Below are 13209 nucleotides of genomic sequence, written 5' to 3'. Positions count from 1 at the left end.
TAGGGAGTGCGAGCTTTCTGTTGAAGTCTCCTCAAAGCGTCATGTCGAGTTCTCTTAAAAGAATTACTACTGACTTATGTTATGGGTCAGGGTAACTTCCAGGGATTTAGTTAACAGTCTAGAATTCCCATGTGCTATGAATAAACATTTAGAGTAGCCTCTATACAAGCCAAAACATGCCCAGAGTTATTAGTTAAATGACAGTGGCTGTCTCATTTTTTATAATGACATGGCACATCCGGAGGTAATAAATGAGCATGCGGAAGTATCAATTGTATTCGATAAGTATTACCTACTATACGTTCAGTGATCTGAAAGTCCTATCTGGAATTTAACGAATATTTATTGTAGTGTAATGTTTGAGCATCGTTACATTTCACTTGAAATTCTGATCCTGGTATCAAGAGATTAGAAGCTTTATATTTGCACATGACGCTTAAAATAATCTGTCGTTGCTGATACTTTAAAATGCTCGAATTCGTGGTGTACTAGGCCTGGACGTTTCATGCTGTCAGCTTCATTGTTATCTTTCATCACTGACGGCATATATTGAACGAAGATGACTGTTCGAGGGATGTCAGTTGTCACATCAGTGGGAAGATCCCTTGGGTCATTTCGGAGGGTGGAGCCACTCTGACTTGTGTTCAACCGTGTCACGTTTATGAGCCTGTGGCGTAATCACTTTTGTTGACGTCGACTCTAAACAAATCTTCATAGTTCATGTGCTAGAATTCGAAAGTAATACCACCTACAGCGTTAAGATTTACATGATACAAATAGGGAACTGTTCACACTACTTTTCCTAACGTTATAGCAAAAAATTTACTAGTTTAAGGGCGATCGGGATTTTTTTCGATACACAAAGTTCCGACGTTGCGTCTTCCTCTCGATCACGGTTGTTATGATACACGGATTCGGCACTAGAACTCATAGAACCCACAGTCGCGAGTTAAGAGGGAGAAAAAATAAAGACAAGAGTCTAGCGGGTGTCGAAAATGTACCGAAAAACAGGTGTATTTATAGTTTTTGGCACAGACCATGACATAACTTTAATCCATCCAAAAACGCCAGTGGAAAGTTTATCCAGTCGTTCAGTCATAGGATGGAACGTTGATATTCTGGAAAGTTTTATCAGATTCTGATTGGATGGAATCTCTTGTGCTCGTTTAGGGCCTCCGTAGGCTTTGTAGTACCTTCTAGGAGCCATCCTATGAATAAGCGGTATGATGTTTGACATTTGCGTCACTCGATCTTGACCGTATGTTTGCTCCTTAATTTCACAACGCCTAATCAACCTGGATTCGTTGGGCTTAACTCTTCATAAAATAGACAAGACCGATGCACATGGCATTCACTTACAACCTTCAATCTTCTGTCAGTGCGAGAATCGTGAGCACTGATAAATATCGTGATTAGTGGAGAACATACGTGGTCTATGTTTTACCACTGAACTATTCCATTGATCATACAGCAAGTGACAATTCATCTTTGTGTTGTATCCCGCTTAGGGATAGGATCCAAACTGTCCTATCTGTCTCTAGCGACCCAGGCAAAGCACGTAACCTATTTTCTGAGCTCAAATTGGGTGAGCTCTCTAGTGTTTTTCGTCAGCTTGACAACCATGTCTCCACAATGTGCTTGGAATTACTTGGGTGACAGCTAAACGACAATGAGTCTATATCAATAGTAAAATCTATTTATTCCAAAACCATGGAGCAAGTTTCAATACCTATAGCCATGTTCGATATGTTCATAGCATCTTTATAACTGGTTTTTGCACTGCCAAATAAATTTTCTAATGTTTCCTGAGCAACTGCATATGATTATTCTCCAGCATTGCTGCGAAAAGCAAGAGGGTCTGCCCTATGATGGTCGATCCTATGACACTCTAGGTATTCTTTTTCTTTTCACATTTTTTTCTTCCCATATAATCAAAAACACAATGTATTGCAATTCGCTTAGTGAAATGAATCGGTTTTTCAAGTTCATCTTATCTTTCCCACGTGTGTGACCCATAGAAATCATTATTTGACGATCATGTTCTGCAATTATGCAGGATTCTTTTGCAGCATTCTAAACTATTGTTGCATAAACTTTTATTTGACTACTGAATCTTACCACACTATTGATTTATTTTGAGTTCTCTTCATAACACATACATCCTTATTCTGTGTTTAAACATATTTATCAAATTATTTACAAATTCCTTCCATCCATTTTCCTGTAAAGCCAACACATATACTCTGAAATACTGCAAAAGCTACTTAAATATGACATATGTAATAATGATATGTTACTGAGGGAGCAGGTACACACCAATTGTACAGGCTTGGCCAATAATTTACAATGTTATTCCGCAGATAAGTTGCTGTTAGATGGTTAGAATCAACGAAATAAATGTCAGCATATTCGTGCAGATGTATCAGCTAGTCAACGATCAAACTATATATACTATGAATATAGTTTTTATGATCTGCCTCGAAAGTGACATCATTTCTACTTTGTGACATTAAGAAACATACAACAGGTTCAAACTCAGCATTTGTGGGCTAGAATTGTGGTGCTGCTTCGCATTAAGTCACTGAAATTGCTTAAGAATTTTATAATTGTTGTAAAGTAAATATAGTAATGATACAAATTCTCAGATGACAGTATGCTGCATGAAGCATGCCAGTTTATAGGCAGGAATAAACTGTTACAAATGATATAGAACTAACTGTAATAGGTCAGTCAGGTTGATATGTTATAAGGCACGTTGTTCATAGGAACAGAGGGTGGATTCTCATACATTAGTATATGAATGTTAGTTGATTTTAATGGTCAGTATAAGAGCTGACGCGTACGATGGAGGTTGCATTGCGGCAAGAAATTGGCAGTCGAGAATGAATAAAATTGAAGCCCAGGACAGTCATTCGAGAGTCAACGTATTATTATGTTCTTTTCAGTGATGATCACAAATAAACTGTGGTGGTATTTTTGATGGTGCAGGGCGGATTCTTATGTCCCATATACAAATTTTCGATGAAGTGCGACGAGGGTGCTGAAAGAGAAATGAAAAATGAGAAAAGAGAGAGAAGCAAGATGGACAATGATCATGACCAGTGAAGCCTAGTCATGTGTGATGGAATAATTAAGGCATGACTACCAAGTCTCATTCCTTTTTTTCGATCATTTTCAAAGTAAGTTTATTTTATCACGTTAAGACAGACCTAAGTATAGTGTTGAAGGTATAAAGGGATTTTTAAGAAAACTGAAAGGTTAGGACTGTGTATTTTTAAAAGTTGATAGGAAAACAGTGTTCGAAATAACTACTAGCTTTTTTCAAAATTATTATAACAAGTCTTTGTTTTCATAAATTTTGTGGAGTAATGAGTGGACTCCTGTTCAATGCAGTTGCCCATTTCTGCTTACAATAGGATTTTTCAGTAGGAAGTTAAGCCAACTCACTGTTACATGCGAGTGAAAAAGGTGTCTAGCATAAGAAATTTTCATCAACACCATTCGTTCGTGTCAAGGGGTCATAATTTAACAAAATGTTCTGCCCAACAGACGTGAGCAGACTAAAGTTATCACACCACCATCATCTTTGATGGTCAGTAACGCCACTGTCCCTCTTTTTGTGTTGCTAGGCTCTTTTACTTTTGTAGTATGTGTGAATATTACTTTAATATAAACTCTATGTTTGGAGGTGATAGGGACAGGTAACTGATCAAAGAATATAAAATAAGAGTTTAGGGTTGTAAACTGTATTAGTAAGATTATAAGTAAGTAGCAAAACACGATACTTCGATGCTAGTAATAATTTAAAAGATTAAACTGGTGGAACACAAACCGGAAGCGACTCATAATTATTTAGAACGTTCTAGGCTCCCTATAATCGATCATAGTTGAGCAGTACCCAAAGGGTTAATGAATTATCTGTTTACGAACTAGTGAATGAGGAATTGTTTTGTTCACTGTTCGTGCGATTGATGTTTGGTGATGATTCTTTTCAATTAGTCAGTGATAGTCGGTTAAGAGATGTGGTAGTCGATGGAGGGAATAAGAATGATTCATCGCATCGTGGTTCGAAGTACTTCTATGGCCCTGATATGTGCATCACCGTCGGTAGTTGTATGGATCGAAATAAAACTGAGGAAACAAGGTTATTTAATATTTATAAAAAGGGAATACGAAGTGTATAACGAGAAAAAGGAATAGAAAACGATGTTAGGACTGCGACATATGAAATGCGAAATTACGAAGGCTATTCGAGGGTTGAATAATTGCGACTTGTGGCATAGTCACTAGACGCCAATCGGTCGTTTATTGACAAGGTTATATTTTGGATGGCACATCGTTAAATGTAGCTTGGCCTAGATAAGGTTCATCAGGCATGTGGGAAACTCCAGATTTGTCCATAAAGTGGCTTAGGGTAGATCTAAATTGGGTTGCTGTTTGACTGGACCCAATGTTTACTATTAACCTATTCCAGATGCTTGCATAGCATGTGAAAAAGAAAGTTGGCTTCAACATGCTGTATTTTCTAGATAACCTTACCATGAAATTCTGGTGTTGAAGGGTATAATTACTATTTTTGGCGGATACTGAAGTAACACAGTTTATCGCAATTTTATTGTAGAAAATTTTGAAAAGTAAGGCAAGATTAAATTGATTTAATTAGGTATCCAGTTTCTATGCTTTTATGTTTGTATGATAGGTCAGGCATGAGAAGTCTTGTAAAATGGCAACATACTTTCTACCGGTCAGTGTAACGCGAGCATCTAAACATAGTTGGGCAGTATTCTAGTAGAGGCCGAACACATAACTTATATAGAGTGGTTTTGGATTGCTTTAAATGGAAATTATAATTGATAAACCAAGTAAGTCTGCGGGCTTTAGAGACTTGAGATGTAACCTGCTCGGTGATTGAAATACATTTGGAATATTTCACTCCCAAATCCCAGGTGCCACTTAGCTACTTAGATCTCGTAGCATTTTCAATGTTTGACCTTGACTGCAAAGTGGTGTGCTTCGTGTAACATCGTTTTTTGAGGATAAATTATCATTATTTATGGGTTTGAAATAAAAGAAGAGATACCAGGTGTGTTCAACTCCATATCTTGTAGAAACAAAAGGGACATAGTGCAAGAAACACCGTTTCGACAGTAAGGCTTCGCTTCTCTTACTGACGTCACTAAGAGGTTACTACTTTTGATGCCCCTACTACTGGTTCCTTGTTGGACTTTCTTGGTTTGTATATGTCTGCCATTATTGTGGAAGTTTTAATGGGTAACATAATCTTTCTTTACATATCTTAATCACAGCGTTGCCAATTATTTGCTATTGGAGCTTTCGAATACAAACGTTTGGCACTATCTGTTAATTATTTCGATAGCGAAGAATGTCGATGAGTCAAAATTCTATCTATCTGGAAGAAATTTCGTTAGATGGACGCGACATGGTATGGAATATGAACTAATGTTAAGAGAGGAACAAATAATTTGACTGACTGTAAACTATTCTTCTGAATGGCATTCTTTTTGCTTGGTTTTGGATCGATTTACCCAAACTAAGCATAAATATGGTTTGTTTGAACTTCTGATTTCCGAGTCACTTTCATTAGATATTTCGGAATTTTCCCTCAGGAAGCCAAAAACTGAACGGTTGTCATGAGAAATAATTTTGTGATTAGCATTTAAATTTAATGGATTGGCATTTCGCACATGACGAACAAAATCTGAATTTCGAAACCTGTAATTTCGACTTCTATATATTTGCTTGATAGTCGTGAGTTACTTAAATAGCTGTTTTTCAAGAGAAGGTCGGAGAAAGAATTCCGGATACATCGGTTAGTCCCACTAGAAAGAATTTTTAAAATATCTTCCAGTGACCTGAAGAGTGACTGGTATCGAAAGAGTTGAGTCCAATTTAGAATATGAACTACGTCTCAGCATGAAAATTTCTGCAAATGTCACTATAACATATTAAATCAATTTGTAAAACATTGAAACGTTCCTGGATTACTCGATGAATTCAGATTATCCAGTAGACTTGACTCGGACACAGAAAGTTGTGTCAAATAGTATGAATCCAAAAAGAACCAAATCAAACACATTATTCAAACTAATTATATGTACATTATGCTGATGACTTCGTTACTCACTTGTTTCGGCACAAATCTAAAAACACTTCAAGCAAACACAAGAGATTCGTAAAATGAAATCAGTTAAAGACTACAGAAACTCTTGAGCTCGAAATCACCATATGTTTTTGCCATTCCCTCCCTGTTGTTTAACGACAAAACTCAAGAATTGAAAATTAGGCATGGAGTGTTCGAAAGGAAGAATATTTGAGCTCAGCTCATGGCTTAAAATACAGCAAAATGTTTAGTGAAGCAAAAAAGGAAGGATTACGCCCAGATAACTATTCAGTTCATGCTCACATTGATTATCGGCCTGTATGTATTTCTGTTGATCAGGTTCCCTGGTTGTTAGTTATTGATATTTCAACAAATCAACCCCACAAACGTGCGTAAATACTACTAAAGACTGGTAATGAACTATAATACCTAGACATTGTAGGTCACCAACGTAGATGATCTATGCCGAAATGATTGGAGGCCGACTCGAGTTAGACGTGAATAGTGTGACGAACCAACTAACGTCAAAGTCACACCTCGTGGTCAGCACCTTACGTGGACTACCCCATTGACGTATCAAGGTACTATAGATGCTTTGAAGACTGTACAACACAAAGGACGTTATTACAGAAACATATTAGTTAAGGTAGATACAAGCGAAAGTAAGGCCACTACCGCATGGGCCAGTCCATGGTGTACGGTTAACTAATGCGCGTTGGTCGTCCCTGACCTTGACGAGGATCGATGATTTGCTCGATATTCAATGACTCAACTGCCGGATGATTTGGCTAGGGCTTAGTGACATTTCACTGGCCCTACAACATAAATAAAGTTGCTAAGCGTTTAGTATAGACTGAACTGGTTGAGTGACTCTGAATATCAAACAGTGTTACAGTAAGAAAGTGGATGTGAGCACCATTCCTTAAACTGGTAGAAGAAAAGGCTAAAATAATTAAAAATCAACAGAGAAATTTAAAGTGAATGGAAAAACTGGAAACAGATTGGATTTCTCTATTCCCCCAATGAGGGATTTAGGTTTAGGTAATTGTTAGCGCACTTATCTTTGCTACTGGAAAACAAACAGACTAAATCTAACATCGTGGACTTGCCATTGTAATGAACGAAAACTCGGTATAGTAAGCCACTTCATTGTATGATGAAGAATTATAAACTATACTTCTTAACATAGGAAAAAACTCAATTTATAATCGTTCATTCTTTCGTTTATGTACTTTTTGTATCTTTTCATGTTTGTGAGAATTAAATAGTAGTCATTGCTTTCCGTCACCCTAGTCATATACTAAAATCATGAAGTAGATCCCAGTAAACAAATAGTTTACTTCCAGTATAGTTTACACGATTAACTGCGGTTGTTTTAATTCCCCTAACGTTGCTTTTAGTGCTATACTTCAAATAGTGTCATCTGTTTCCGAGCTCTGAGAGTCATGGGAAACACTAGCAAATTGAAGTCTTATTTAGTTTTACTTCAATACATTATATTAAATACCTCGTTTTATTTATGTGAGGGAGTAAATGGTGAAGATCGTCTCAAAGGAAAAGTACTCAAACATGTACACTTAATATATAGTCATGGGGACAGTTCTCCAGCTTACCCAATTCCACAAATTTACCCTAATTTCGAAGCCATTTGGCCTGAAGGGGCTGACAAGCTGACAAATATTGGGATTCAACAACAATTTATTCTAGGTCGATGGATGCGTATGAATTATTTGACATTCGTACCTCAAAAATATAACAGCTCAACGTACCATTTAAGGAGTACAGATGCAGATAAAACTTTAATGTCTGCCGTAGCAAATTCAGCTGGATTCTACTGGCAATCATCCTCACCTTTTGATGGATCCATGTTGCACTGGTCTCCTGTCCCGGTTCATGAGGTCTCAAAGGTATATTTAGACACTTGATGAATAAAAATAAGATGAATGTTTAAGACGGTTGAATAATAAAGTTAGCATGAAGAATTATAGGGACATAATTTTGGATGGAGTCTTGATGTCAACACGAACCATTTATTTGTTTTTGGTTTTTAACAAACAATATAATTCTAAGAAATATCTTACTCCAGACAATATTTAGAACCTATTGAGATCATTAATACATTGTTGAAAAGATGAGGAAATGTAATGAGGCGCCTCAAATATTTGTCAGACCGAAAATTTTTCTATTAATATGAAGCTTTTGCTATTGGTTTTCTTCCCAACTTATGATCATAGACAGTAATAATCGGAGAGTATTTGACTAACTGTCTCCGTCTTTTGAGAGAGGTTAAAAATATGCGTTATATAACGAGGAATCCGTCTTTAAAATGATTTGCCGCTTGTATGGAGCTTTAATTATTTTCTCACTAAACCAGGTGAATAGGACTCCATCATGACTTGACTTTCAGCCTTCTGTATGTTTACGCCTAGCCTAAAGATACTTTGTGCCCCGAAGAAGTGTTTAAGGCAGCGTATAACGTGGTCTAAAACGAAGCAAAGCGGAAGAAAAAGCGAGCTGAAAACTCACCATTGTAATAAAATGCATATATATTTATTGATAAAATCAGCCAATAAAAATGGTCTCTAACAACTGCAAGATCAAGACGGTATGGCAAATCAAGCCAGAAGTAGGTAGAATAAGTCATCAAATGTGTTACAATCTATCTAAAAGTGGTGTTCAAAATTTTTTGAATCATCCAGTTTATCTCTGTGTACAAGGCTATGATTTCTCCAAAGTATTCCAAAGTGAAATAGTACATGAGGTTTTATTACATATTCCCTGATAGATTCTTACAGTTTGGCATAATCATTGTAATACACAAGCTTTGAGGATTATGTAAAGCGTTAGTTTAAAGATGAAATATCACAATTTCGTTACAGAAATCTAAGGGCAGAGCTTGGATACTTTATTTTATTCTACAAAAAATACCTCAAATCACGTTTGAATGGCTCTTTTATACGTTGAAACTTTCTAGGCTTACGTTCAACTAGCTTTTGCTCCGCAACTTAAACTTCATGTATGTGTAGATCACCAACGTAGATGATCTATGCCGAAATGATTGGAGGCCGACTCGAGTTAGACGTGAATAGTGTGACGAACCAACTAACGTCAAAGTCACACCTCGTGGTCAGCACCTTACGTGGACTACCCCCATTGACGTAACAAGGTACTATAGATGCTTTGAAGACTGTACAACACAAAGGACGTTATTACAGAAATATATTAGTTAAGGTAGATACAGGCGAAAGTAAGACCACTGCCGCATGGGCCAGTCCATGGCGTATGATTAACTAATGCGCGTTGCTTGTACATGACCTTGGCAGGGAGCGATGATCTGTTCGACATTCAGTGATCCAACTGCCGGATGATTTGGCTAGGGCTCAGTGACATTTCACTGGCCCTACATATGCATTCGAGTAAATGGTAAAGTTCGGTGACCCGACTCTCAAGATTTATACTTGGCAGCCTTTAAAAATGTATATGTTTTCAGTTTTATGCATTAAATATTGCATTGTATTTGTAGTGTGGTTTAAGTACATAAATATAAGTTTACAGTCAATAGATTGTTTACAAGTTGCGTAGTATTTCTTCAGATGGCATTGTGATATTTAAGCTGGTGCGTAAAATTGTGTTTGCATTAAAAAAGAAGTTTTTATCAAAGTTAAGTATGTTGTATAATTATCTTGACTTTTTACATGACTTCTTCAATAAATAAATGGACTGAATTAACTAGGTTTAAGATTAAACTGTAGAAAATCTCTCAGAAAATTCAAGGGAAGATTTGTGAACACAAACAGCGCTTATTGAGAAAACATGAAGGCAGTAAAAAAAACACATATGATGGAAAAATCGGGCAAGTAATAATCACCAGTATGGAAAACATCTAACGTGTGTACTCTTATATCTATCCGAATGATAAAATGACTTATTAGACAACCCCTGAAAATCAGGAAATACTAGAATGATGTTTCATCCTGCTATGAGACTATTCATTTGTGTTCATCCACGGCCACATCGAGAGAAGAACTTACAACCTTAAGGTCATGGCGGATTTGGCTGATGTTCAAACCATTCAGTTGACCTTCAATGGCTAATGTATCCGTAAAAATACCAAACTTAATTCGTAACAAGAACAAAAGATTTTGTTGACAAGTGAATCTCTTCGTTTAAATTGGTCATGCACCAATTAAGTCCTTTATTCTAAAACTGAATTTTAGTTACTGGCAGTTATTTTTATCAAAACATGCCAAAAGTATAAAACGCCTAAAAAGTGGATATTAAATGATAGAAAAAATCTTAGGAGATCACTATTTCTGTTTATTTATTTGTTATTTGAATTTAGATTTCTGATATACTTTTCGGTTCGTATAACTGTCCACGTTTAAGAATATTGCAAAAGATGCAAATATATATGACCCATTCAACGAGATTTGAAAATCAACATAAAAACTTGTTTCAAATTCTTAGAAATAATACTGGTTTGTCAATCAATAGATTAACCATTGAACAAATTGCTAATTTTCTTCAATCTATCAAAAACTACAAAGTTACATTACCTTCATGGTGTACTAAAGAACTTCTAAATGAATTATTTGAAGTTGCAGACTATTATTGGACGGTAAGTTCTTTAGTATATAATTTTAGTTTAGCTTATCTATTTATTTTAATTAATTAACTTAAATATTGGTTAGATAGCAGAAAAATAAGCACGAGACGTTTTATTTTAAATTTTCTGGTATTTATGTACTTTTTGAAATCTTTAAAATAGTTTAGATTCAGTAGAACTAGTTTGTTTCAACCATAAAGTCAGTTGATTTACAAAGAATGAAACTTAAGTTCAACTTAAATATTTATCTGAATAGAACATAAACAACTCTAGAAACAGAATAATATGAATTCAGTTTAGTTGTTTGGTTCTGTTCAATTACTTGCAATATCAAATAAACTACAATCGTATATAGATTAGAATGAAAAATATTGTCTTTTTTAATGAATATTAAAGATTGTGAAATAAGTGAAATCACAAAATTTAATGCTGTCAACTTACTTACCTACGTCTGTCACTCCCAATGGAACATAGGTAGCCGATCAGCATTCTTCAACTCACTCTTTCCTGGACCTTCCTTTCTGATTCTATTCAATTTTCGTTCATTCATATGATTTCTGTCTGCATTTCTCGACGTAATGTGTTCTTTGGTCATTCGTCTCCTATTTGGCCTTGAGAATCTCAAATGAAAACTTGCCCTGTGATATAGTTGGGTGCTTTCCTCAATGTGTCCTATCCAATTCCAGCGTTTCTTCCTGATTTCTCCCTCCACTGGAATCTTGTTTGTTCTGTGCCTCAGTAGGCTATTGCTGATAGTGTCTGGCCAACGGATCCGAAGCATCTTACGTAGACAACTGTTAATAAACATTTGTATCTTCCGGATGATGGCTTTTGTAGTTCTCCAAGTTTCCGCCTCATACAGTAGAACTGTCGTGACATTTGTATTGAAAATGATGACTTTGGTTTTGGTTGACAGTTGCTTTGAGTTCCAGATGTTCCTCAGTTGTAAATATGCTGTTCTTGCTTTGCCGATCCGCGCCTTCACATCTGCATCAGATCCACCGTGTTCATCAATGATGCTGTCCAAATATGTAAAAGTTTATACATCTTCCAAATCTTTTCCATCAATTGTGATTGGATTGGTGTATGCTGTGTTGTGTCGGAGTATCTTGCTTTTCCCTTTGTGTATGTTGAGACAGTTGACCAGAGAAAATGCTGTCAATGTATAAGATAATTTAAACACTGATATCTGTAAAACACAAAATAAGGGTAAAAAAAAGAAATTTCGTAAAAGCTGGAAATTATTATTATACATCAAATAGTAGTAACTATTGTTATATTTATCTAATTCTTTAGTGCTGATCATTTTAAGCCCGTTGAAATTTGAGCACTAATGTTTATACAGTTTCTTATAAATAACAATCGTGTAAAGGTAGACTGAATGTATCATCAAGTTTAGTCAATTAAACTAGTGATCATGTCGCAAACAATCAATCACATGGACTAGATAATCATTAATTATTCCTAAGTGATTAATTTCTTATAACTGACACGTTTTAATTAGCTGTTTATTTACAAGATAAAATATTAATTTCTATTTTAAACTCTTATATATATTCCAATGGTTAAGATCATGAGTCCATTGAAGCAAGACTACCATTGAAAACCTGGAAGCACTAGACGGCTGTTCGATCCTCCTAAGTAATGCGTATCCATGACTCATAATCTTAACCATTGAAATTACTATCATATTCCACAAAACTCTTTTCTAATCTTATCTATTCCATTATTTATATTTAGGAGAAATATGTAAAATCATCATCTGATATAATTCGTTTAGAAATTGGTTTATTCTTACATAATATTATTCAACATATTTATTCAATTATTCAAGGAAAATCAATTTATATTTCAAATAATATTACATTATCTAATAAACATTTAATGGTTTATTCAATAACGAATCATCAATTTGCATATTTATTAAATGCTTTTGGTATATTAAATCATAATAATAATAATAATAAACCAATTGAATATGCTTCTGTTATTTCATTAGAATTATATGGTCCATCCATTCTATCCAATAATAATAATAATAATAATAATAATAATAATAATAATGAACAATATATTTTAAAAATTTTATATAAAAATGGTTGGATTGATGAAATTGGTCATTATGTAATATTACCAATATGTAAAAAATTTAATTATTTTTATGATTGTCCATTGAATTTAATTATAAAACAATTAAATATATTCACTATTAATCCACAATTCTATATTAATGAATGTTCATTAATTTTAGATCAATTAATCAATAATAATAATAATAATAATAATAATAATGTATATGAATTCCTTCCATTCAATTCATCTATTAGAATAAATTTTGTTATTTTTATATCAAATTTTATATTAGTTATCATTTTATGGAGTTTTGTTATTTATTTTAAAAAATTAGAAAAAACAAAAAAAAGAGAAAACAACAAAACAAAAATTATTGAACAATTAATAATAAATAAATAAAGAAATAAAT

At 34.6% G+C, this 13209-nt stretch overlaps 1 protein-coding gene across 1 annotated transcript; it reads left to right on the top strand.

Annotated features, from left to right (window-relative positions):
• Positions 1 to 7521: 7521 nt before the first annotated feature.
• Positions 7522 to 13199, top strand: ACP2_5 (mitochondrial acyl carrier protein; the record flags this gene model as incomplete). The annotated part of the gene is made up of 3 exons (XM_035729503.2): positions 7522 to 8028; positions 10464 to 10739; positions 12468 to 13199. Coding segments are annotated over 3 exons (1515 nt in total), but the record flags the coding sequence as incomplete, so codon positions are not given.
• Positions 13200 to 13209: the final 10 nt, after the last annotated feature.

Source organism: Schistosoma haematobium, chromosome 3 (assembly GCF_000699445.3).
Source record: "Schistosoma haematobium chromosome 3, whole genome shotgun sequence".
In the NCBI taxonomy this organism is placed as follows: Eukaryota; Metazoa; Platyhelminthes; class Trematoda; order Strigeidida; family Schistosomatidae; genus Schistosoma; species Schistosoma haematobium.
Note: the sequence above shows the minus strand (reverse complement) of the source record. Positions and strands in the feature narration are given on the sequence as shown.